Source organism: Leptodactylus fuscus, chromosome 9 (assembly GCF_031893055.1).
Source record: "Leptodactylus fuscus isolate aLepFus1 chromosome 9, aLepFus1.hap2, whole genome shotgun sequence".
NCBI classification, from domain to species: domain Eukaryota; kingdom Metazoa; phylum Chordata; class Amphibia; order Anura; family Leptodactylidae; genus Leptodactylus; species Leptodactylus fuscus.
In genome coordinates, this window is record NC_134273.1 from 66,842,782 (window position 1) to 66,870,718 (window position 27,937).

Below are 27,937 nucleotides of genomic sequence, written 5' to 3' on the forward strand. Positions count from 1 at the left end.
CTCACTCCTATATTTATTACAACTGGTTTCTGTTAGTTTACATACATGTCAAACTTATGTGTGTGTGTGTGTGTGTGTGTGTGTATATATATATATATATATATATATATATATATATAATTTTATTTTTTATTTTTTTTATGTAGATTGTGATCCCTATATATATAGGGATCACAATATATGTTTTTTTTTCTCGTATGTCTTTGTAGAATGGGAGGAAATCCACGCAAACACGGGGAGAACATACAAACGCCTTGCAGATGTTGTTCCTGGCGGGATTCGAACCCAGGACTCCAGCGATGCAAGGCTGCAGTGCTAACTAGAGATGATTCGAATCCCTCGCTCCATAGGAATGCATGTTAGCGGCTGGCGCTTAACCTCTTGGTGTTCGGCCGCTCCCATGCATTCCTATGGGAGCGAGGTATTTGAAACTCTAGTTTCGAATACTATTCGCTCATCTCTAGTGCTAACCACTGAACCACCGTGTTGCCCCACATGTTAAACTTATGTATCACATGTGGTGCACATGTACTATTGACAACTTGCAAGTCATAGATCAGTTAAAGGGGGCATTCCTTGTTCATATATATACTATAGTTATTTTTATTTGGCCAGACATGCTTGAAATCCACCAAAATCACATGATGTCCACAACAAAAAACACTTTGCAATGCAAAGGTGGGAATCCGCATTAAATATCCGCAGCATAAGTTGACATGTCAATTTCCGCAGCTAAAGAAATGTCATTGTGATCTGTTTTTGCTTTCAGGTGTCTCAGTACTCGCCCAGGTGAGACTGGAATGGATGTGACGAGTCGTTGCACCCTGGGAGACCCCAACAAGTTACCGGAGGGGGTTCCACAACCGGCCCGTATGCCTTATGTCTCAGACAAACATCCGCGGCAGACATTGGAGGTCATCAATCTCTTGCGGAAGCACAGAGAGCTCTGCGATGTCGTTCTTGTGGTTGGTGCCAAAAAGATCTATGCCCACCGGGTCATCCTCTCTGCGTGCAGCCCTTATTTTCGGGCAATGTTTACCGGAGAGTTGGCCGAAAGTCGACAGACGGAAGTAGTCATCCGAGACATTGATGAGCGAGCCATGGAGCTGCTTATTGACTTCTCATACACTTCGCAAATCACAGTGGAAGAAGGCAACGTGCAAACGCTGCTACCGGCCGCTTGTCTACTTCAGCTTGCAGAAATCCAAGAGGCCTGCTGTGAATTCCTAAAGCGGCAGCTCGATCCATCCAACTGCTTAGGTATCCGAGCCTTCGCTGATACTCACTCCTGCAGAGAGTTGCTGAGAATTGCAGACAAGTTTACTCAGCATAACTTCCAAGAGGTAAGGCGATGGAAAGTGTGTACGTCAGAAAGTCAATACTTTAGGTGGGGTCATGTTTCCTGCCAGCTGTGTGTCTAATGTCCTTCAAATATGACAAAAGTGACAAGATGATGACAGCCAAAGGGCGCCACCTCTTACTTACACTAAACACATGCTCCACTTATAGTTCACAATAGGATCTCCTTTAAGTAAGTGTCAGTTTTCTATACTCAACACTAAAATCTATGTTTAGCTTTTATTCCACACCAAATCGGCAAGAGGTTCTCTGACTGCAGACCCAAGGCTACGAGCTTTATCCTCTCCTAAGATCAAGGCCTAGTTACTTAGAGTTGTAAAAAGTGCAGTAGAATTGTACACATAAGTGTCTGATCGCTGGGACACCAAGCAATGATGAGACCAGGGGTCTTCACCCAAGTGCCCGATGGAAATGGAGTGGTAACGTGCTTCATAAGTCCCATGTAAGTGAATGAACCAATAGTGAGTCATGTGCACTACAACACCATTTATAAAGGGGACTTTGGGAACCCTTTGGTCTGGATTGCTGGGGGTGCCAGAAGTTGGACCTGCAGCTGTCAGATATTCTGTTTAATGGTGAAGTTCCATTTTAAGGGCAAGTTCACACAGGGTTTTTTGGACTGGAACCTGAGGCGGAGGCTGCCTCAGGTTCCGGTCCAAAGAACGGGTAGCCGGGACTGAATGCCAGTGCACTGCATCGGCATCCAGTCGCACACTCTGCTCCGGATTAGGCCCAATGAATGGGCCTAGTCCGGAGGAGGGAGTGTCTTTAGGCCGAATCGCGAGGCAAAACGGCCTGATGAATGAGCATCTCCCTTCTTTTTCCGGGAGCCGGAAAAAAACACCTGAGCGGCCCCGATTGATTTCAATGGGAGCCGTCTTTTTGGTCAGGATTTTGAGGCGACTACGGCCTCAAAATCCTGTTAAAAAAAACTCCGTGTGAACTTACCCTAAAGCTGAGGCCCACATGTCTATTCTACTGTAGGATACCCAATTGTGGCAAAAACCAGCATTTCACAAAGTCTGGCTATAAGTAGACAACATAGGTCTCCGGCAACATGGGCACAAGATATTCTATGAATATCTGATCAATGTCGGCCTCTCATCTACAACCTATCTATCTCCTGAACCATTGCTGAGGTCGCCTTGAATGTAGAGATGGCCTCAACGCTCTCCAGTCACTTGTTCCAAAAACAGCCAAGCACACTTGCTTGTGTTTTTATCACAGATTGCTGCAGTTTTTTGTCTCTATGACTTCTACAGATGAAACGAGTCAAAACCATATATTTCATCCGTAGAGAGCATGTGACCAAAAACCACATTGCAAGACGGTATTATAAAGACTGGACTATTTGGCACGTGTGACGTTACCCTCACCATGTAAGAGCTGACACTTCTGTCCCCTTTGGATATGCTCCAGTCAGTTGTTTTTGTCAGCCATGTAGAAAATGTTGGCTCCTTGCTAAGATGCCATACCATACAAGCAAGAGAACGTGGAAACTGTTAGGAGATTTTCTGGATGATTATATTGATGATGCATCAATATAATCACCAAATCTTCGGGGTCTGATTCTTGGCACCCGTGTCCATCGGCAGTATGAAATGGCTGTGGCTCTCAGTTGAGCAAAGCTTTACCTTCACGGTGATGTTTAATCCATTGGTTACATGGCAATGCTTCCGTTCAACTAAAGGGGATTGAGCTGCAGTACCAAAAACTACCACTATGCCATGTGCAGCACTGTAAAGTCACAACCCTCTTCCGAATTCCACACCAAACACTTGGTTTACAGGGATGTGAGAGGTCAGGCACCCACCAAACTAAGGATAGAACATCTGTATCATAGTCTTGGAAGATCCCTTTAAGCTTTCTGAGCAGTGGCAGTCCTAACAGATTGATGGGATTACAGGATGCCCATTCCCCCCAGTGTGCCCATTTTTTATTGATCGTGGGCTCTAATGGCTTTTCTATTGAATGGCAGTACTTTATTTTATGGAGCCTTGGTATAGCTAAAAATAAAAGCACTTTATAGTTTTAGTTTGTTATAGACCTTGCCCATTGTCTGCGTATCAGACCAGCGACCCAGAGGACATGGCACTAAAGGTAATTTGGTCAGTATATTCCCAGGGTATCTCATGTCTTATAAAGGGTATTCTATTACTGGGGTTCCAGGTGGGTTTTCTGTCAGTTTCCATGGACTCGCATGCCTGATATTCCATGAGATTCGGTTTCAGGGCTCTGCTAGGAAGAGCGTATGTGTCTGTATACTTCCCTCTCGAGCAAATCTATTTAGAGATCAAACCAAGATTGTGATAGGCGATGCTCTATTCACCGGCCATTTCTGCACTGACTGCAGCCTGAGCAGTTATGGGGACCCTATGGCTCCTGGTAAATATATTGGCAGGGTATATACTTATAAAGTGATTTTAGGCTTCCATAGACAACTGACAGTTTCTTCTGCAGCTTTTCCAGTTGCGTTTATAGTCTATTACATTGCTATTATGGCTAGTTTCCACATTACATATAGTCAGTATGGTGGTCTCTAGCTGGGTCTGGATCACAGTGCGGGTCTCTCTAGGCATTTCGGTTGGGATGACTTTTGTCATTGCATTGTTTCTTGCACAGCAGCGTATATGATACAGTGTTGTTATGCATTAATGTTAGGGCTCGTGTCTATAGTATTAGTCAGGCCATTGGGCTTGCACATAAACAAGGATTAGGACATCTAGTTGCTTCCAGACCTGTTGCTACATGGCGGCTTTATGTTGTTTTGTGTGACTGCAGATGGTGGCGACCACATGCGGCAAAGGAGATGTACTACATGGCGATTATTGTAATGGCTACATTGAGTATGAGTATAACGCTAGAAATGTTCCAGTTCTCTGTTGCAGATAAGGCTCCAAATCTTGATCTTGAGAAACCTTTAAGGGTTCATGCGCACGTTCAGGATATGAATACGGAAATCCACCCTATACTGCACGTACATTTAGTGACCTGTAGATTTTGAAAACTTTTCCATTGCAAACTTTTTAAAAAAGACAAAACATTTCCATAAGGAAGAAAATACACATCATACGCAGGACATATAGAATATCTCATTAATTTTAATGCTGATACATTATTGTGTGGATTTTCCACATATACCTGTGTGCACGTACCCTAAAGTAATGGAGAAAATACTTGTAACCTCATGAAATAACAAGTCTACATTGTTACTCCTTGAAGAAATTTCTGAATAAATTGATAACTGGGTGTTATCCTTCGCCTTTGTTAAAGGGGCGTGTACAATGCGGTGATACAGTCTGCACTGATTGGGGAATGTGAGACTGTGTCAAGGCTCGCCCCCAACTGGTGACACCCAGCTGTCAGTTTTTTTTTTTTTTTAATAACTTTCTTAGGCCCGGTTTACATCCGCGTTCGGGCCGTTCCCCTTGTTGTGCAAGCAGCACTTTTCTCTTTGCATTTTTCGTGCGGAAACCAACAAGGACCCCATTATAGTCTATGGGGTCCACAGGTTTCCTTAGGTAACCGTTTTTTTATGCGGATAGGTCCTCTATGTGCAGATGTGAACTAGGCCTCAGAGTAATAATGGAAATATTTTTTAATGGTTGTTAGATTTTTGGAAATACAGTTCTTTACTAGAGCGAGTATATGGGGACAAGTTAAGCTTCCCATCCCCAGCATGTTAGGGAACCACTGAATATCTCCCTTCTCGAGGTTGTATAGCTCTACATATATAGCAGGTCTTCAGTATACTGCAGTATTTAGAGAGTTTCTTATGACAATGTCAGTCTCTAGCCGGACCCCTCTAATAGATTAGGGATTGTCATATCCTCTACTTACATTCTGTCAGTGTCCGGCAGACATAAGTTGGTCTGATGCCTATTTATGTCACATTTTCAGCATGGGTCTAGGACAAAAAAATTAAAGGAGCTTTATCAGCAAAATGATGCTGCATGAGCTCCACATATGCCTGAATAGCCTTTAAAAAGGCTATTCAGGCACCGCTAATCTTATTTTAACACCGCACCCCCCCCCCCCCCCCCCCTTAAAAATAAAACCATAAAAACATATGCAAACTATACTTATCGTGCATGGTGGGCTGTCATGCACGGTCCAACATCATCTTCTGGCATGCCTTCCTCTTCTTTCGGCGACGCTCTCCGGTCCTGGCTCTTCCCCGGCTTCATCGCCCTCTTCTTCCAGCAGGATTGGTTCAAATCCAGCGTGTGTGCAGTATCGCTCCCTCGAGCGCTACTGCACATGCTCTGGCGCCATTTACCCTATATTCAGCCAGGCTGAATTCCAAGTGGGGGGAAAAAAAAACCCAGTCCTCAAGCTCAGGGAAGGGGCAGACAGACAATCAAAACACCCCCTCCCCTCCCCTTTCCCAGCATCTACTGCACCCAAAAACTCCGACCATTTTAATTTTTGAAATTTTCCAGTAGCTGCTGCATTTCCCCCCCTCTAGGCTTATACTGGAGTCAACAAGTTTTCCCAGTTTTTTGTGGTAAAATTAGGAGCCTCGGCTTATATTTGGGTCGGCTTATACTCAAGTATATACGGTAATTTGCATATATGGTTTTATTTTAAAACGGGGAGGAGGGAGTGTTAAAATAAGATTACCGGTGCATGAATAGCCTAATTTTCCTGATAGAGTCCCTTTAAATTATTGTGCAAGGTGCAACACGGTGGCTCAGTGGTTAGCACTGCAGCCTTGCAGCGCTGGAGTCCTGGGTTCGAATCCCACCAGGAACAACATCTGCAAGGAGTTTGTATGAACCCTATGCAAACAGATTATTTCATTGGCATCTTGTTTTAATGGTTGTGATAAACTGTCCAACTAAACCGATGCAGAAAAGTTAATCCCAATGAACCCTTAGCCATGTATCAAGCAAACCCGCCAATTTCCAGACCATCTAATGTGTATCTTGTCTCTCTCAGCAGATGTCGGGGGACATGAGGATTGGGCAGTTGGATTTCAGCAGCTCAATCCTTTTGTTGTTGAGGAGATAAGTTGTCAGTCCGACAGGCGCTTCTTCCCCTTTCTCTATTTAATACACGTACTCTGCTCAGTAGAGACAAGTTTACATATGTAGAAATCAGCCAATAATTATCTCAAGTGTATGGCCTGCAAGGATCTGCTGACTTGTTTCCTTGAGTCTGTATCTGCAGTCCTATGAGAGGGCAGCTGCTGTTCTGTTTCGGGGGAAGGTCGGTGGACTTGACATTCCCTGCAGTTGGCCCAGTTTTGTCATGGGTGACATTGCATCATTGATATATTAACAGATCCAAACAGAAAAAGAGACAACGGACCAGTTCTTCAACGTTCTTGTTAATCCATTACCAAGAAAATCTAGAGCATGTCCCTTTATTAGAATTTTATTCTTTTATGGGATTTTCGACCTCCCTGAGCCGTCCTACAAATCTCATAGAGTTATTTACTAGTTTGCTTTTAGGCAGTAAATTCAGGACTAGATGACAGGGGGTTAACGTGAGCAGCGTGTTGACGGGTAGGGACAGCTGATGCTCGCCCGGATCTGTCGCTCCAAGTGTACAATCCGAAACTTGTTTACATAGGACTGTATATATCCGCCAGCATGGCAAGTGTTGGGTGTTTCCAAGCCTATACAGTTACAAATTCTTATGCTTGAGCTTTGAGAGAATTTTTTAAAAATTCCATATACGTTATATTTGATCATCTGGAAATGTTTGCATTCATTTCGTATTTAAAGGTTAGCCCACTCTTATTGGAACATGCCAGGTGGTTTTGCCAGCCTAAGTAGGTCCTAGCATGGGTAGAGTTAAGTTACCACCTTCCCCATGCCGCCCCACACTAAGTTCTCTTCTGCAGAAAAGTAAAGTTATACCCTTTAAAACCTGACAAAACTGTATGTAAATGAGCATAGGTAGTCCCAGGGGCGGGGGATCCGATTCAGCTAGTCATGATGGGACCTCTCTGTCATGTCCTATGAGGTATGATGGACATGTTCCTCACTGAGCTTGGGCTCCTTCCTACCTATACCTATTCCTCATCAAGTCCACTCAAAAAACCTCCTAATGCTGGAACAAAATAGGGGATCAAAAATGACTCCTCCAGCGTTTGTTTTTGTTTTTTTCTAGGTTTTCTTTCTAAAGTAGATTCATTGCTATTGCCGATGCTGTCACCCACGTCTAATACCTGTTTCTGCACCACTAACAAGTCCAGCTCTTTGCATCATTTAATAGGTGCTGCTTCACTCCCCCCACCATTCCTGAACAACAAACACAATACGTTTTCATGCCTGATGTGCTATTTAAGTTTAGTAGAAAGGGCAGTGTCAGGCAGGGGGCGTGATTCTGAGCTCCAATCGGAGGCAGCCAGTGTCAGAGCTCAGAATCACACCCCTTGTCTGCTCCTGCTGGACACCGCCCTCCTGGAAGTACTGAGCCAAAACTAACAGCATTGATTGCTCAGCAATGGTGGGAATTGGAGAAAAGATTCCAACAGTGCCAGAATCTGTGCAGCAGCACCTATTAGACTTGTTGGAGGTGGTGAAAGGTCCATTTAAATTGTGAGGATGGTGTTACCACAGATCCGGCAAGTTGCACCCAATGCTGCTGATAACATTTGGGGAGGTGATGGAGCATGGTTACCCAACTGTTAGAGAGGGGGAGCTATGGTCAGTATGTGAGAGCGAGGCCTATAGAAAGCAGAATAAGTAAGAGGCAGATCAGGGAGGTATCACAGAACAATGGGGCAGAAGAACACTGACCATGACTGACTATATCTGAGGTCACATCCCAGTTGTCAATAGGCAGAAAAGAGACCTCATATTGGCACAACAATCTGTTTGCATATAAATGGGAAGTATTCAGGGTCTTCAAAAATCCAGTCCAGATGTCTTGTCCCCCCCCCCCCCATTCATTGCCCCTTACCATTTTATTTACCTCCACCTAGTCGGTCTAATCTCAAACCATCATTACTTCTAGAGTAAAATACTCTCAAGCTCCTTGAATATTGCATAGAGATCTATTACTGAAACTCTAACGCTACGTCTTAAGCATATTACCAGTGATCAGATCCTTCGAATATTGTGTCTGAAAGTGAAATCTCTCATAGACAACCATCCAGATTGGTCATCTTAAAGAAGATATTAAAAGTGCACATTATATAGTACAACTTAAAGCTTGTCAAATGGGGTGTGATATAATTTTGGAGAGGGTTTCCTGTATATGCAGATAGATATCGCCTTTAAGTGTTACAAGCAACGACAACAAATCAGCGTCTGTGTTGCACGGTGTTTGCTTAGTATTGACAGCCGAGCTGGCGGAGAAGTTGCTGAGCGCAGGTACTTTAATGCTCTGCCTTCTAAGCAGGGGTCTCTGAGTGAAACTGAGCAGCTGATCGGGGCGAGGGTCCGGCAAGGACACAGCTTTATTTTAGTGCTGCTTGGACGTTTCCCACAAAGCCATAGCAGCTGATGGGGGGGTTGTGAAGAGTTTAGGCTTCTCTACTTGCATCATCAGTGTTGTACACAGCAGAGATTCGCCAGCAGGGACTTTCTGTTTGCAGTCGTTTAACCCCTAAATCTGTGGTTTCCATACACCAATCAGCGCCTATATGGCAAGATTGCACCCATTTGGTTTCAAAATTTCCAAAGGCCTGCTCTAGGAAAACTACTATTGAGTTGTGCTTGTGCCTGGCGGCAGCGATCTTCGGAGTCGGCCCATACATTTGAGCCGACTCCGGCGGGGGAAACCGTGACCGCGACAGTCGTGGCAGGCGGTGCCAAAATACGCCCCCCCCCCCCGTGTGAACAAGCCCAAAGAGATCAAAACTTCGTCACACATTCTCCAATGTTATCCATTTCTTGTCCTGCACAGAATTAGACCTTACACAGTTTTGTATTACAGAATGTAAAAAAAAAAGTTAAAATTTGTTATTGCTGTCTGTGTACGGACCCACAGAATATGAAGATGTCATTTTTACCGGATGGTGAATGACATTAAAAACAGATCCGTAAGAGTTACACAGTTGTATTTTTTTTTTCCACTTCCACCCCGTTCTAAATTTTTTGCCAGCTTCCCTGTATATTGCATAAGCTATTACTCTGTGCCATAATGAATTACAAATTGTCCTGGGAGTAAGAACTGGAAACACAATATGGCAGCAAGAGGTCTTATAATTGGGGACAGGATCTCCAGCACACACCCAGTACTTGTTTTACTTCCCAAGATTAAAATTATTATATCATGAAAATTATTTGTTCTCTATTCCTAGTATAGGGAATAAGTTGCTGATTGTTGCAGGTCTGACTGCTGAGACCCCTACCATCTCCAGGAACAATAGTGTAAATGTATGGGCGGTGGGCACAGACTGTGCTGGAGATGGTCGATGCGCTGTATTTGGGTTATTTCCGAGGCTCCCATTGTAGTAAATGGAGCGGGGACACACTTTCACCATCCAGTGCTACATATTCCTCTTATCATCCCGTATTGCAGTATATTTGTAAACCTTGTGCTCTCTTACAGGTCATGGAGAGCGAGGAGTTTATGCTTCTCCCGGCCAATCAGCTGATCGACATCATTTCCAGCGACGAGCTCAACGTGCGCAGTGAAGAGCAAGTGTTCAACGCGGTTATGGCCTGGGTGAAATATAGTATACAGGAGCGGAGGCCGCAGCTACCACAGGTACAGTAGATGAGACCTTTCCATGTACTTGTGTGCACAGGGCATGTTACACTGGGCTTTTTTTGGAGACAATATATGTTTATAGAACACTTGGGTCCAAAATCCATGTGAATTCCACCCACAATCCATGGGAAATTGAATTCCATGCAGCAGTTTCCACAGTTGCAGACAACTTTTGATTTTCTGGCAGCATTTGTGCCATTAATACATTTTGTAATCTACTTTTATTAACAAATTTTGGCTCCATTCTGTGAAATCCTGCATTTCTTTATTCTCTTCGTTCGCTTCTCTATTGCGAGCTGTTCCCTGCTTCTCACTGTGAGGAGAAAATAAAGGAAACGTTTAGTCTTATCCTGCAGTTAACTACCTAAGGGCTAGTTCACACTGGGGGTATTTTGGCGCGGAATCTGCCCCCTCACAATAGAGGTCTAGGTAGAACGGTAGCGAGCTGCCCTTTCTTCAGGCGTCCGCCTCACGACCTCGCCCTCCGGACTAGGCCCATTCATTTGGGCCTAATCCGGAGCAGAAAGCCGCAACGGAATGTGCACACGCGCAAAATTTCTTCACTTTGTACTTTAGTTGCATTGACGTAAAAGAGAACTGTTGCAAAAGGCTCATTTTGAGCATCTCTTTAGTATTTTCATGCATGTTTGTTTTTTGTTTTTCTAGGTTTTACAGCATGTCCGACTGCCTTTATTAAGTCCAAAGTTCTTAGTAGGAACAGTCGGGTCTGACCCATTGATCAAAAGTGATGAAGAATGCAGGTATGTCACATTCTACTTGCAAACTATTGTAAATGTCTTATCCTCTAACGCCGCCTTCACTTCTGCGCCATGTTTGTTTCCTTCTAATACAGACTACACATCCCAGAATAGAGCAACCAGTGTACATAGTAAAGAATAACCGCTGATTTCAGCTCTGAGTGTAATTTACATTAGACCAATCCATTAAACTCTAAAATAATCCCAAAAATACATACACCAGGGTGCAATGAAGAAAGTTGATGGATTGCTGAACATCCATTACATGTCTGGGCACAATATATTGTGCAACGCAAGCAGGTTTACTAATGCAGAAACAGGTCATTGGTAATTCAGGAAGAAAAAAAAATCGAGGCCGTCATGTTCCTCATATTTTTATGTGAACTTTCTCCATAGGGACTTGGTGGATGAAGCCAAGAACTATCTTCTCCTTCCCCAGGAGCGTCCACTAATGCAGGGTCCAAGAACGAGACCTCGAAAGCCCATTCGTTGTGGGGAGGTGCTGTTTGCAGGTACATTTAAGAGTTCTACTATGCAAAGGTTTTCACATCTGTGGCCTGTCCATGAGATTGGACATAATTGTCTTCTCTTGGACCTGCACTTGTTTCAAGAACAGTGGTTGGATACCCCATCTGTGAATGAAAAGGTGGCCGCCTGCTCCCATAGAAGTGAATAGAGAGGAGCGTGTACCTCACCATTCACCTCACCTATGGGAAAGGATCCCACGTGTTATAACTGTCTAAGACTGAACGTGTGTAGGACCATGGTTTGCTGCACACGTAATCATGTTATAGCACTAATAATCATTGGGGCGCTGTTTTTTAATGAAATGTAACAGTAACGTGACAAAATGGGAGAGTCTTTACATTACAGCTCTTTGTTTCTATTATGTATTACGTTCTCTCTTTATAGAGAGATGGCTGCCCTCAAGGTTTGTTCAGTGGAGGTCTAAACTCTGGAAAACCTGCCGATCAGCACAATGAAGGGGCCGTAGCACTCCTAAGAATACTGTATTTACTTTATTGCTTACCTGGGGACAGCAGCTCTCTGCTAGTACTGTGACTTGTATGGGACTGGTTGAGACTTGCTGTAGTACCAGGTACAGTCTCCCATACAGACTAGCTGTGACAGACCCCTCGCCCGTCAGACACGGGTGGCCATTAGTGGTAGTGTCAGGGAATACATGAACCACTTTGCTGTAAATCTGTCTTTTTTCCTTTCCAGTGGGAGGATGGTGTAGCGGAGATGCCATTTCTAGTGTAGAACGATATGACCCTCAGACCAACGAGTGGAGAATGGTGGCCTCCATGAGCAAGAGGCGCTGTGGAGTTGGAGTTAGTGTCCTAGACGATCTTCTGTATGCTGTAGGTGGCCACGATGGATCTTCATACCTCAACAGTGTGGAAAGGTACTTATTTATCTCCTTTCATATTCCAAGGGTGTGGAGTCGGACATTGGCTTTTGGCTGCCGTTTATGAAAGCGTCAGAGTTGGGTTATAGAGAAATAGATGGCTCGGCGGTTCTGCCCACCGACTCCACAGCCTTGATATCCTGATTTTTCACTATTTATAAATATATATATATATATATATATATATATATATATATATATATATTAATAACTTTTTTTTTTTTTCCCCCCTTTTAGATATGACCCAAAGACAAACCAGTGGAGCAGCGATGTGGCTCCAACCAGCACTTGCAGGACGAGTGTTGGCGTTGCTGTTTTAGGTGGTTATCTCTATGCTGTCGGTGGTCAGGATGGTGTCTCCTGTCTCAACATTGTGGAAAGGTGTGTGTGTGTATGTGTATATATATATATATATATATATATATATATATATATATATTTCTTGTTTTGTCAGTTCATTTCAAGAGGTTTTACCAGCATTAGAGAAGGCTTCACTGTCATACAGAGTAATGGTACAACACTAATATATCCTACACATTTAGAATTACTTTCTTAATTCCCCGTATTCTGCATTGTGTGTTCCTGCAAATCACTGCGTAAAACTGCAGACCAACTCAGGTGTTTTTTTTTTTCTGTGCCTCATTTACAAGTTTCTTCTGCGGTCATTGCCAAAGCTGAAAGCTGTGGGTTAAACCTGCAGCAATAACTTTAATGAAAGGCCTAGCACAGTTCACGATGCTCTGTAGGTTTTAGGCACAGCATGTGGATGGGATTTGTTTAATCTCATTCACAGTTATGGTGCTGTAGCAGGTTAAGCCGCTAATGAATTTGGCAGTGACTGTCCCCTACCATCATGCTCTGTGTGGCCCCTGACTTACTGGGAATAGTGATAAATAAGATAGAAACGTACGGTATTCTGATGGGGAATTTAGATTATGTGGGACAGTGACTGATAATGTTGGTAAAGCGCTGCAGAATATGTTGGTGCTATACAGGTAAGGCTACTTTCATATCTGCACCCGGAGTCTTTGCAGTGTCCACCGAAAATCGCAAGGGGAAAAAGTCCTGAATGGAGGTCTGCCGCTTTCAGCTTAAAGGGATTCTATCATTAGAAAACACATTTTGAACTAAAATCACCTTTATAAAGGCTGTTTATCCCTTACCTTTATCTTGAAGGTCCGCACCGCAGTTTTTTAATTTGGTTTTCTATATGCTAATTGTGCTCAGAAATCACAGGGGGCGTTCCCCCTGTGCTCTGAGCACAGCGCTGTGATCCATCTCGCGCTGCCTTTCTTCTGTTCCATCGGCCATTATCATCCTTCTCTTTCCAGGAGACCACCAAAAATGGCTGAAGGAATAGCCAGCTGCGTATGTTCTGTCTGCCATTTTGCGTTGGTCTCCTGTAAGAAGAGAACACACAGAGTAGAAGGAAGGCGGCACTGGATGGATGACAAGCAGTGCTCAGAGCACAGGGGAACACCCTCTGTACTTTCTGAGCACAATTAGCGGAAAGAAGATAAAAATCAAAAACGGCAGCATGGACCTTCAAGATAAAGGTAAGAGATGAATAGTCTTTGAGTTTTTTAATGATAGAATCCCTTTAAAAACAATGGACCCCATTATAGTCAATGGCAGCTGCCAGTTCTGTGTGTAACTGCTGTTTTAGTGATCCACCTCTCCATTGTTAGGGTCACCCAACGGACCCAGACACGGAGGGGCAATGGTAGTATGAACCTAGTGTAAGAGAAATAATAAAAGGCTATTACTATTGGGACATGCCTCTGCAGATATAGGCTTCATACATACAATCACCTCTGGGTATCATCGTCACAATTTCACTGTATCATAATACAAAAAGTGACAAATCTATTCAACTTTTTTTAGTTCCCATCAATTACTAAAATGAAGACAGATTATGTTTTATCCTTATAATGAAGAAGTAGAAGGCAAGTAGAATAAATGAGTGTTATAGACTAGACTGAGACACCTGTAATGTCAGAACATGTCACATATGAGAGCACAGCAGGGCGTACTCCTTAAGCAAACATTTACGTCTCCAGATATGGCATGACCTCATTTTTTTTCCCCTAGCTATCTATTTTCTCTGTGTGTTGCCATATGTTTATTACTCTATCTATCTATCTATCTATCTATCTATCTATCTATCTATCTATCTATCTATCTATCTATCTATGTATATGTATATACATAGATAGAGATATATATATATATATAACAACTAGAATGAGTAAAATATGTATTAAAATTACACTAGGTATCTTAAGATTCATGCAAAAATATTTTAAATGACTTTATAAACAGCTACATGAACGCCTTGAAGACTGGGCAGTCTTTCATTTATTTTATTGCTTTTTTAGTTTTAAGAGTCCTATGGTGGCTTATTTTTTTTGCAATTGACCAATTGTATGCATCAATAAATATTTTGTGTAGTGTACTGTGAAGCAGGCAAAAAATGGATGTTGAAATGGAATTTGAAAAAAAAAAAAAAAAAAAATGCTCTTTTGTTAATTTTTTAAGGGTTTACTTTTTATGAAATTCACTATCCCTTGTACAGTCAGGGTGATACAAAATGTAAACAGTATTTCTCATGTTTTACTGCCTAAAAAAAACCAAAACGAAAACTTTGTAAAACACAAAAATGTTGCAACGCTATATTCTGACTCTCGTAACTTTCTCATATTTCCATGTGTGGAGCTTGGAAAGTCATCTTTATATGCAGGACGAGATTGAGATTTTATTGGTACCATTTTGGGGATCATTTCATTACTTTTGTATTAAAATTTTTGTCTAGGAGGCGAAGTATGGGAATTTTTTTTTTTTTTTTTTTTTTTTTTTTTTAATCCACTATGGTATTCACAGTAAGGGATAAATGTTTTTATATTTTAGCAGTTCAGGCTTTTTTGAATGAGGGGATATCTAAAGTGTATATCTATATTTGTTTTTTTTTTTTTATATTTGACCAAGGGTAAGCAAATGAGTTGAATTTTTGTTTGTGTGTGTGTATATATATAATGGTGTAGAGGAGAACAACAACTGTATGAATTGCCTAAATTCATTCTTTAATAGTTAAGATTACGGTAATCATTGCTGCCCATTTGTCATGTAGATATGACCCAAAGGAAAATAAATGGACCCGTGTTGCCTCCATGAGTACACGAAGACTTGGGGTGGCTGTTGCAGTCCTTGGTGGTTTCCTATATGCTGTAGGGGGTTCAGATGGAACGTCTCCTCTCAATACCGGTGAGTAAATTGTAACATGCATTTTTTTTTTTTTTTAAATCCTTAATGGATCATGCTGTGTGTGGGAATTGAGGTTTCCATGTTTGTTGGGAATTTCAAGGTAGCCACATCTGACATTATGTATGTTCAAATCCCTATATCGGACTAAAATAACAAAGCAAGAAAGTTACTAAACGATAATCAATACATTATATCATTCCCAAAATGGGGCTTTTTAAACACAAAACTCATCCTGCAAGTTTCGGAGCTTGGCTGCAAAAATGGAAAAAAAAAATATATTGCTTAGATATTTAGGCTTAAAATAACCTAATCACTTAGGGGTTAACAACCCCTAGATCATTACTTGTGGGATTAGGGCAGTAAATTTATCTTTACACAAAAATAGTGTCTTACAATTTTGTCTTCTTCCTTTTCAGTTGAGCGGTACAATCCTCAGGAAAACCGCTGGCACACAATAGCACCCATGGGTACCCGACGAAAACATCTGGGCTGTGCTGTGTACCAGGATATGATCTATGCAGTAGGTGGAAGAGATGACACCACAGAGCTGAGTAGCGCCGAACGGTACAATCCCAGGACCAATCAATGGTCGCCAGTAGTCGCCATGACTTCACGACGGAGTGGGGTAAGAATATATATGTGTGCTTTAAAGTAATTTGAAGAGTCGGATAGATCTATCAGCACTGTCATAGGAACGGGCAGCTTTAGGGCTAGTTCACACGTTAAAAACACCTAGCTTATTTTGGTCTGGAAAAAAAACTTTTCCTAATTAGAAAGAGTTTTTTGACCTTGAGGCGTTTTTTGGAACATTTTCTGGAGCAGTTTTTTGTAAAAAAAAAACCGCTTCAGAAAACGCCAGGCGATTTTGCCCTCCACAAGTGAATGGCTAGGCGTTTTCTGTCGCTTTTTTTGGCAGTAAAACGCTAGGTGGTTTTCGCTTCCCAATCACTTCTATTGCTTTCCTCAGGCTGAAAACGCCTGAAGAAAGATCATGTCGCTTTTTTCTGCTAGCGGCGAAAAACTGCTAGCAGAAAAATAAAAAAGCTAGCGGTCTCCATAGACCACTGTTGTAATGAGGCGGATTTTGAGGCAAAATCCGCCGTCAAAATCTGCCTCTATGCCCCCGTGTGAACTAGCCCTTGGGAGTTTTGTAAAATCCACCCTACCTCTATACACAAGACTATAGGCGATCTCTGGCAGTACCTAAAATTTAAATGGAGCAGCAGCGTGCATACGTGACCTATATCCAAATGGGGCATAGTGGGCACACAATCTCATAGCTGCTAGGATCTCAGTGATTGTACCCCCATTGATCAGCAGGTATTGCCTATTCAATGGATAACGGATAATTTGTAATTATCGGAATACCCCTTTTGTGCCCGTTTTTTTTCTGTGCATTAATATTTGTTCTATGCTACAAGTCTTTAATATAAATGTCTGTTTCTGCTCAAGTAACAAGCCGCCAATTTCTCATAAGTAATGCCTTTTTGGTGTGTTAAGAGAATGCATTTTTTCTTTACATTGGCGTCCATGGGTAAGTTTTAAAATTAAAATTCAGCATCTGACTCCCATAGAAATCAATGGAGGCTGGTTTCAGACAGAATTTGAGAGTTGATTTTGAGGTGGCATCTGTTTAAATTTACTGCCAAATTGCGTGTACACTAGAGATGAGCGAACACTATTCGAAACAGCCGTTTCGAATAGCACGCTCCCATAGAAATTAATGGATGTAGCGGGCACGCGGGGGGTTAAGCGGCCGACTGCCGGCAAAGTCAGCGTGCCGGCCGCTTCCATTCATTTCTATGGGAGCGTGCTATTCGAAAACGGCTGTTTTGAATAGTGTTTGCTCATCTCTAGTGTGCACATACCCTTAGCGTTAATGGAATCAGTTGCCAGGTTTGCACTCCTTAAAGGTATATTCCTGCAAAAATAACTATATTTACAGTTGTAAACAATTAAGAATTAAATATTTTTGCAGATATAAGTAATAAAAATTTTTGCAGAGTTTTGAAGATTTTCTCAAACTATCTTGGTGGTGACAGCCTGTAGTCTTGATCAGTTGACAGACCAGAACCATATGACTGTCAGGGTCAGTCTGTTGTCTTGATATGGCCATGATTTCTTTACTGTGGGCAGGTTATCTTATCATAGGTGTTTTGTCCCTGCCTGTAACCTGACCACAGTGAGAAAATCCTGGCTAGGTTTCTATCATGTCCCAAACCATAGAACGTTCCTTCATTCTTAGTTATATCCATTGGTAACGGATCAAGGTGTTCACGGGAAAACCCCTTTAAAGAGGACCTTCCATGGTCCGGGGCACAGGCAGTTCTATATAATGAATTCAGAGCACTGTCATCTTTCCCGATCTGTGCCCCGGGGGAAGAGCTAGCGGTCCCGGTACCATAGCTCTTTACAGTCAGAAGGGCGTTCCTGACAGTCTGTCAGGACCCTCCTTCTGTACAAGCAGGGGGCGTTCCTCCAGTGACAGATGGGACAGGAGTCACCGAGTTTTGGGCTCTAAACTCTAAGCTCTTTTAGTATGACTCGTAGGCTCAGTTTCACATTGCTAGGGATTATGAGTCAAAGTGGAATATTCTCTAAAGTAAACCAGGAATACCAGCCATAATTGGAACCTGTGTTGTGCCATAGGTTGGTCTTGCTGTGGTGAATGGACAGCTGATGGCTGTAGGAGGATTTGATGGAACAACGTACTTGAAGACAATAGAAGTGTTTGACCCAGATGCTAATACTTGGAGGTACGTATCACCCAAAAACATTACAAAAATGTGTGTATATAGGACTTGATAATGTTTAACTACAGAATATAAAGGGCCGTCCAGACACATAGTATTGAAGTAGGATGCTAAAAAAAAATTTCTGCATCGAGCCTTATGCAATTTTTATGACGCCTACTGACGGCCTATATATTCAGGGCATGCTGGGGCCTATAGTCACAACAGCTGGAAAGCCACAAGTTGCAAACCAGTCTTCCAGTTCATACAGGTTACCTTATTATTCCACAAATCAGAGCAACAAGTAATTATTGCTAAATGATTTGCTTCTGCTATGTATATACGGCCACCTCTATACCCAGCACACTTCCATACACTATATACTTACTTAATAAAAACCTTAACTATTAACTCTTTGTTTACTAACGACAATGAAGTAAAAAGACCATCCATTAAATTAGAATAGGCTGTAGTCTATTGTTGACCTCTAGTGGTCAATATGGAGACTGCAGCATTCAATCCTGTACTTACATGCAGGCAGACTATAAATAAAATGATTTTCTTTCTCTGTCGAGCACAGAAGTCTCATTACCTTCTTCCTTTGGTGTTCTATTTTTTCTGTTCTGTATGTTCTTCTTGTTTTTATCTTTTATTAAATACATGGATGTATGTGCTCCATAAGTGTGAGCCTATACCAGGGGTCAGCAATTTTCGGCACTCCAGCTTCTGTGAAACTACAACTCCTAACATGCTCCATTCACTTCCATGGGAGCTCCAAGGACAGCAAAGCAAGTATGCATGCTGGATATTGTAGTTTTGCAACATCTGGAGTGCCGAAGGTTGCCTATTCCTGGCCTATACAATGCCAACCCCCCTGCCTTTCTGTGAAGAGGCCAGAAGATTTGATGATAGTTGCACTATGCTAAGCACTATGCCCTCAGCTACTGTATATGCAGCCGTGCTCAGCCATTGCAGATGTAAGTGGTATATACAGACTACTACTGTTTGTGAGCCTATACACTTCTAACCCCGCGTCTCCAGAGAGAGTAAAGTAAGCTGAAAACAGTCAAAGGGGCACAGAGTTTAGCTGAGCGCTTCTGCCCCTTAGTGCAGAGACACCCACTGATGTCAGACACAAAGACCCCAACCAATCAAAATCTTTGTCTCAATAAGGTTGGATTCACACCCTGCAGATTTTATTGCTATGTTCTCATCCATCTTAAATATAAGAGGCAAAAATTCACAGGTTTGCTCCCAGAATAACCGCAATCAGATCATTGGAACTAACTTTCAATTCCATATTTTTCTGCAATCTGTGCATTGACCCTTAGGGCTCGTTCACAGGGGTAAAAGGGGGTGGATTTTGACGTGGTATCCATCTCAAAATCAGCCCCCTCACAATAGAGGTCTATGTAGACCGCTAGCGTTCTTTTTCCCACTAGCGGTTTGTTCCCACTCGCAGAAAATAGAAGCGAGCTGCCCTTTCTTCAGTCGGATTCCGCGACTGATTGAGCCATGGCGTCCGCCTTGCGACAGCTTCCTCTGGACTAGGCCCATTCATTTCCAGAGCGGAAAGCTGCAAAGGGATGCTGGTGCACTGCACTGGCATCCCGTCGTGGCAGCCGCAACGCAATGTGTTCACGCGGAACCCCGTGTGAACTAGAACTTAGGCATAGGTTGGTTGCCATGTAATACTGTTATCACTATTCACAAAGTGTACAATTTAGAAAGTAATGCCCTGCTTCTTTCACTTTACAGACTGTATGGCGGCATGAACTACCGGCGGTTAGGCGGAGGAGTTGGCGTTATTAAAATGACACACTGTGAATCACATATCTGGTAGCGTTTCTCATTTGACATTGAATCTGACAAAGCCTCGGCCCATGGACACTGCCAGAGACTTCCCTCATGAAATCGAGCTCTAGCCCCCTCGTGGTTAACACCACCACCAAAAAAGACACCGAGGAACGCATTATTATTATTAAAAACAATAATAATAATAATAATAATATCCATCGCTAATGAATTACTAAAGTTGTGTAAGTCTTCCTAAAATTACTTTGGGTCCTGGAGGAATCTATGACCTCGAAGAATATTTTCGACAACCCCATCTCCTACAGTTTTGGTTTTGGTAGGTGAATAATGACACTTTGTGTCCTTTGGGAAGCTCTGAATTTGGCACGTCATGGACAACAAACCTATGAAGGTGAGGAATGTTTACCTGCATGTTATCTGGACTCCAGTAGATTGGTGATGATCCAAGAACCTAAGTTCACTGATATCAACAGTATATATGGTTTCAGCATGTCCAAGACTGTTCCTCTTTCATACCCGGGCGGTTATGAGAATTTACAGCTTGGCATTCTGTAAAAACGACAGCTGGTTGAACAGTCAAGACGTACAAATGACTGCTTACAAAACGAAGGTCTTCACCCCCCCCCCCCCCTTTCCAAACGGATGTTCCTATAAGACCCTTATCTGAGATATGAGCCTTTTCCAAACCTAGTAAGATGCTGCAGTACACGCCATGTACAGCCCATGCACTAGTGTCTCTCCCAGTTTCCTCGTGCCTCTAAAACCTGCTGCACTGACCGCTACCATGTATACTGGTCCAGGCCATGACTAGGCTACTCTCGAGTGGCGTTGCCTTGTGAAGATGTAGCAAAAATTGTACAGTTTGTGTATAAAATGAAAATATTGTGGGTCAAAAAACAGTACACGGATACAGAAAGTATTACACGCTTCATGCTCAGTCCAACAACTTATGTTTCCGCAGATGATCTACGCCACATGTGATAGGACAGTAACGTGTTACAAGGTGCTCACATTAAAAGCCTATTTTTAGGCTAATGTTTGTATTCCATTAGTGATGTCGTCTGGAGGGTTTTGCCAAAAATTGTATTCATTTACTAATCCCATGTTTAGCACTATTAGCTGTCGATGGAAAAAAAGAAATTGTCCTTCGGTGCACTTGACGAAACACTGAGCCAAGTCAGGGTTGTGATACAGAAGACTTCTTCAGATATGGACCTTATATGTTTCTAAAAGAAGTCTGCCAGGTGATGTATGGCTGCCAGATGACTCTCAGCACTTGGTAAGGGACTAAGAAACGTGACATGGGGATGCATGCCCCTCCCCTTTTCTTTTTAACCTCTTCATGTGGTAGTACCCCAAAGGCAGGACCTAGTGCAAGTGCTTTGGGTGTCAATGCTGCTAAAAGCCTCTTCCTTGGCCTTGACTGATTCTGCCAACCTTTATTAAGGGGGTTTTCGGGACTCCAATGCATTTTTCATAATGATAAGCTATTTACAGGATATGTCATCAGTATGCGATCTGTGGGGGGGCCTGGACCCCACATAGACCAGCTAGTCTGACAACCTCTGGACCCAGCTCTGCTTGTGTTCAGGTAACAGGACTGGATCTGCATTGTCATCCAGTGTATACCAGGCACTTTCAGCTCCGCTCCGATTACTTGAATAGAAGTAGACTGCTTTAATTCCCCGACCACTGCACCCAGAGGCTACTGGTACAGCTGATCTGTGCAGGGTCTGGGTGTTGAACCCCACAGATCAGCAACTGATTGTCTGTCATTTGGATAGATCATCAGTATGAAACATACTTTTAGAGCCGGTACACCCCCTTTAAATCTACCGGAGTGAATGGCACATGTACTTCTCTTGCACTGGATCCATGATGAGTACACTTGTGGCCGCTCTGGTGTATTGATGATAGCCCAGAGGTTTCAATGGCATTATAGGTTGGCTCTCTCAATCTTGGCTAAGAGTTGCTGGTTGGGCCCATGGGGGCACTTGTCATCTAATTTGCATACCAAATAAAAAAAATAAAAACTTCTGCCATGGAGACACGTGAACACTCCACTCTATTGCGCTTTATAGCTTTTCCAAGTCCCCCATAACAAGCGATGGGAATGGTTTGGTAGCCATATATCCATCTGGCAGCCTTCCTTTAAGTCATGTTGCTTGTCTTATTAGTGACCTTATTCATAGATTTATCGATATGGCTGTTGTATAACATACGGGGGGATGTTGTTGGCCCTGTACTGTACCAACCATAAAGCTGCCAAATCGTATGGTAGAGCGGGTCCTGTATGACTTGGCAATGGTGATCTTTAACTAGTTGTTTTCTATCAAACTGAATCAAGTCCTGTCTTATGTGCCTACACAGATAGGCGGCCGACGTGAGATTCTGTACATTTGTATGATTGTTTTTAGTTATTTATGCATACTGTAAATATAACTTATCACACGTACAATGTCTCCTGGCTTTTAGATCCTTCATTTTGTAAGTGTAGAAAGCCTGAATTAGTAGGACTAGGGTTACATTACATCCTTGTTCACATGTCACTTCTGCCTTAAATTTCAGTAAATTTGATAAGCAAGAATGTAGATTTATTCTGATAAGATGGAAAACATTGGGTGTGAATGGCAACACAGGTTAAAGGGGTTGTCCACAGGGCTGTGGAGTCAGTAGGCCAATTTCCACAGCCCGACTTGGACACCTTTAAAAATGGTCAGACAGCAGAAAAAAAACTGATTAAATTCCTATGAAGGTAAATGTGTAATAGATTATATCATTGATGATATGATATTATTTGTATAATAGAAATGAAAAGTAATGATGAAAAATCTTTTCAATTTTTTAGTCAGTAACTTATTTCTGTCTCTTAATTGAACTCTTAAAGGGATCCTATCATTGGATACTCTTTTTTTTTTTTTTTTTTTTTTTTTCCCTGACTAACACGTAGTAATAGCCTTAAGAAAGGCTATTCTTCTCCTACCTTTAGATGTCTTCTCCGCACTGCCGTTCAGGAGAAATCCTGGTTTTCGTCTGTATGCAAATGAGTTCTCTCGCAATGCTGCGAGAGAACTCTCCAGCGACGCCTCCATCTTTTTCTGGAATGCCATCTCACTGTGTCTTCTTCCATCCTGGGTTTCAATCTTCTAGGCCTCGGGCACAGCTGACTGCGCATGCCCGGGCCACAAGAAAATGTGTAAGAGGCTATTTTCTTGACGCCCGGCTCTGCCTGAGGCCTAGAAGATTGAAACTCAGGACGGAAGAAGACACAGTGAGAGGGTGTTCCAGAAGAAGATGGAGAGTTCTCTCGCAGCATTGGGGACGCCCCCAGTGCTGCGGGGGAACTCATTTGCATACTGAAGAAAACTGTTATTTCTGCCGAACGATGGCGCGGAGAAGAATAGACTTTCTTAAGGCTATTACTATGTGTTGGTCAGAAAAAAGGGTATCCAGTGATAGGATGCCTTTAACTCCATATCCTACCTGGTCCTACAAGTCTTTTTATCCTGGCTCCGAATTGCGTTGAAAAAAAAAATAGTGGCCATCACCAATTTCCCTGTTCCTGCTCTCAAGCTTTCAGGGTCCCTTAATATTAGGGAAATGTGACCTTGGACCACCGGTGCCGAGCAGTCATTCTCTGTGTGTTGAGGGGGATCGGTGAGGTGAGGATCACTTTTTATTTTTTTCCTGTTACTTTCTCAGTGTGGGAATTATCCATGTGTTGGTGCTGATCAACCACTAGGACATATCCAGTATAAGGTGATGGTTCACGTCTACAATTAAGGCACTAAAATATTTTTATCCATCAAGTCATCCATGTTACAATGCCTATATAAATGATTCAATAACCCCATACACTACACCCAGATCACGATTTATGTTTTATTCCATATCTCTGTAATCTGTGAAAATCCAAGTCCATTGAGGATACCCAATACTATATGAAAACACATTCCCAAGAATGTCAGGGAAAAAATTCCTTCCCAACTCCAATCGGGCAGTCAGTATAAAACCCTGGAACAACTTGTTCTTACCAAAAAACCTATAACCCATAGACATTTTGGAACTATTTTTTCCCATGGACACCAGTAGAGGAGGAACCTTTTTTAACATTTATCTAGTACAGAAGTTTTTCATTTTTGCTCTAGTTGTACAATCTTATATGTAAAATCTGCCTAAAAGAACACAAAGGGTTCAACACAAATAATAGTTTTTGGAAAAATGACATATACATGTAGGGACTGTGAAAAAGAATACTATGCTATACTGAGGGTGTGCTCCCAAATAGCAAGTATAGCATAGTGTATTGTCTGCTGTGAAATTGGAGTATGGTGCAAAATCAAATCCAATGTACAAAATCTGTAGAAAAACTCTGCAGAGTGCATTGGCTTGTGTGATCGCTTTATCTTACACTATACTATGCTATAAATTCTGCATTAAGGCTAAGGCCCCACCTAGAAGTCCACAGCAAAAAAAGAGCTGTGGAAAAACCGTGGCGACAATGCATTGCGGTTTTTCAAAGAAAGGCTGCAGAGGTTTCCTACTACTTGCAGCATACTTGTAGGGAAACAGCCGGCATTTCCATAGGTAGAATTAATATGCTGTGTATTTTGAGCTAGACGGTAAAAGGCTGCTTTTTTTCCCCATGGTGTTTCTGCCGTGGCCAAATCCTGGTGTTTACACCGCATGGAGCTGCGGCCTAAAAATCTCACCAACTAGTTTGTCTTAGGCCCCGTTCCTACGGAGTAACACGGCGCTCATTCTGACACGTAAACACTTGTCAGAGTCAGCGCTTCCAAACAGAATCCCATTGACTTCAATGGGTTCTGTTTAACGCCGTAACACATTGAAATCAATGGGTTAAAAAGCCTCCCTTTGATTTCAATGTGTAGTGCACGTAAGACGGAACGCATTGAAGTCAATGGGATTCTGTTTTGAAGCGCCTCGCTCTGACATGTGTTTGTGTCAGAATGAGCGCCGCGTTACTCCGTGGGAACCGGGCCTTAGGCTGCTGCAGAAAATCCACAGCATATACCAGAGTGAGGTAAGAATAATCGTCACTCTATAGTTTATTTTAACTAACGTTCAGAGAGAGAAATTAATCATTTTTCACATACCGTATATACTCGAGTATAAGCCGAATTTTTCAGCACAGTTCTTGTGCTGAAAAAGCCCCCTTCGACGGGGGGTGGGGGGGTGTCTATGACCAGCCGCAATATCAATGTATAGAATCTCCCATAAAATAGTGGAAAAGAAAAAAGAAGCTTTAAAAAAAATAAAAGTTCTAAATCCCTCCTTTACCTGGAATACATACAAAAGTAGAAAATTACTGTGAAGGGATCCCTGTGTCTGACAGTGCCCGGTCTATTGAATATAGGGTCGGCAGTTAATAGGAGCACTGCAGATACCCTATATTCAGCCAGGCTGAATACCAAGTGGTGGGGGGAAACGGACCCAGTCCTCAAGCTCAGGGAAGGGGCAGACAGACAACCAAAACACCCCCTCCCCTTCCCCAGCACCCAGCAACTACTGCACCCAAAATCTCCGACCATTATAATTTTTGAAATTTTCCAGTAGCTGCTGCATTTCCTCCCCCCCTCATCGGCTTATACTCAAGTCAATAAGTTTTCCCAGTTTTTTTTGTGGTAAAATTAGGGGCCTCGGCTTATATTCGGGTCGGCTTATAATCGAGTATATCCGGTAATCTGCTTTCGATACACCGTCCATCTGTCTTCAAGCTTTTGTTTTCCTCCAATAAAAATGTTTTAGGCAGCGCTGCAGCCACAAATGCACAGGCAGTCATGGCTGCTTTACAATGACTTACAACATAATCTGTTCCTACGCACGCTCAGCGCTTCCGGCTCCTCCTCCATGACTGACGCTTGTGCGACCTTCTGTGAACTTCTTTATTCATTCTTACTCTCATGTTTGTAACATAACGATTTCTCCATACTGTCTTCAGTAGATAAATTACTGCATGGAGATCTTTTTTTGGTGCAAATCACAAAGGGGCGGCCATTTTTCTTCCATTGCAGTCACAATGATTTTAACGCGGTCAAACCTGTATATCAGTGACTGCGGAGACCACAACCTTGTACGGAAAGTATATTTTTAGCAATTTTTAAGCAATGATATATAAAGTAAATGGAACTTTTTTTCTTAGATTTAACGCTAAAATTTGCTATTTAATCGCCTACATGTGACCCCAGCAATTATCTGTAATCTATGAGGAAACAGAAGTGTACGGCTTCTTTTGTACATGGCGGTGGTTTCCATCCATGACTATACAAAGAGCGTTATAATGAAAAGATTTGAACCTTCTCTGTTGTTTGTCCCCTTCTGATTTTGGCACAGATTAACTAATGCAAAACACTGATGTATGAATAAGGTCTGAGTGTTCCATTTCCCAATAGCACCTCCGCAGGTGAGATAAAGGTATTGCACATTATTTCAGTGGACTGAATGTGGGTCAAGTACTGCAGACTGAGAAACTTTCTTTGTTACACTTTTTTTTTTTTTCCCCTCCACTCTTACCAATATGAGTATATAAGGCCCCAAGCAGCGAATCACTGTTTTTTTTTTCTGCAGTGTTTTTCACAACAAGTCCTTAGAGTTTCCCTTTGCGTATTTTCTGCCCCTATACAAAAAAAAACCCGCCAGTGTTTCCGGAGATATAATTGACATGATGCGATTTTCAGAAACACTGGTGTTTTTGAGATCGCATCATTTCCACTCCAGATTTTTTTCCTGCACTGTGTGGATGGGATTAGCCAGAATCCCATTCACTTTGCAGGTCATATAAATGGGGTGTTTTTTTTGTTGTCACAGTCAAAACCCTGCATCTTTGCAACATGGGGCCCTGGCCTAAAATGGGTTTTCTAAACTGGACCACCGCTTTAAACCTCAGTATTTCAAAACTTTTTAGAATATTTGGCTCATTTGCGCCGCTCCTTCTGATTTTTCGTCTCACTGACGCCATAATATCTGCCCTTTTATGTTTGTACGTGCATTAGGACCTGGCAATGTAAAGACTTGGCCAAGACTGGGAAGTGTTTTGTGTCTCGTAGCCCACATGTCCAGTGCATTATATTGTCCCATGCTTCATCTGTACGTGCAGCTTCCTCTAGGCCAGGCTTTCAGATCATCTCTATGTACTGCATCATGTGGCTAGTGCAACATCGATTTGCCATTGAGAGGCCGGACTCAGGATCCCAGTAAACGGCTCTTTTCTATTGCCTTGTGCGTCAGTAAAGATGCTACATTTCACCAGGTATACTTGTCCATTTTCACCATGACCCCTGCCCTCAAGTGCCCATAGACTCTCCAGTCCTCTGGCATGAAGGCTTTACTGCAATCCCGTTACGAATAACCCGTCATCCGTGTGAAATGTTTACAGTACTTTTAGGCAATTGTTTCTCACAGATGGCCCCGACAGTCATTGACCTGTTACTAAATGCAACACCTTTACCTATCTCCTACCCAGCCAAATAACCGTCTGACATGACCGACCTGCACCCCAGCCTCTGCTTCCAAAATAAAGCACGAGCGCAATGGTAACATCTGGAAAGCATATGCACAAAAGGTGAAGACTACGGATACTTTGCACCTTTTCTATAGTGTTGTGTAAATACAATGTTTACTTGGTCATCTATGCTTTTTTAGCATGTGTAAAGTGTAAAGAAAATGTTAGCGTTAAATAAATGTTACTGCTTTTTTTCTAACTATCTGCAATCTTGTTGTCATTTGGTTTACACTGTGCGCGGTCCGTTTTGGTTGATAGACTCCAGTTGAGAGAGACACCTTTTTGGTGAATGTAACAAATCTGGAAGTTAATGCATAGCTAACCCACAGAGAAGATCAGTAGCTGTATCCACATAAATCCCATCCAAAAGAAAGAACGTGTCTTGTGCGCTGTGAATTTTCGACAT

The 27,937-nt window shown here is 42.4% G+C and overlaps 1 protein-coding gene across 3 annotated transcripts in view; it reads left to right on the top strand.

Moving 5' to 3' along the window:
• Positions 1-22,753, top strand: part of KLHL20 (kelch like family member 20) — a 39,479-nt gene extending 16,726 nt beyond the window's left edge. For all 3 annotated transcript variants that reach the window (XM_075287969.1, XM_075287968.1, XM_075287970.1), the window contains 10 exons: positions 770-1,343; positions 9,871-10,029; positions 10,699-10,793; positions 11,187-11,302; positions 12,015-12,198; positions 12,439-12,582; positions 15,329-15,462; positions 15,879-16,087; positions 18,112-18,218; positions 19,953-22,753. In XM_075287969.1, coding sequence (XP_075144070.1) covers positions 770-1,343; positions 9,871-10,029; positions 10,699-10,793; positions 11,187-11,302; positions 12,015-12,198; positions 12,439-12,582; positions 15,329-15,462; positions 15,879-16,087; positions 18,112-18,218; positions 19,953-20,037 — 1,807 coding nt within the window. In that variant the 3' untranslated portion in view covers positions 20,038-22,753. The remainder of the gene's footprint in view (positions 1-769; positions 1,344-9,870; positions 10,030-10,698; positions 10,794-11,186; positions 11,303-12,014; positions 12,199-12,438; positions 12,583-15,328; positions 15,463-15,878; positions 16,088-18,111; positions 18,219-19,952) is intronic.
• The last annotated feature ends 5,184 nt before the right edge of the window (positions 22,754-27,937 follow it).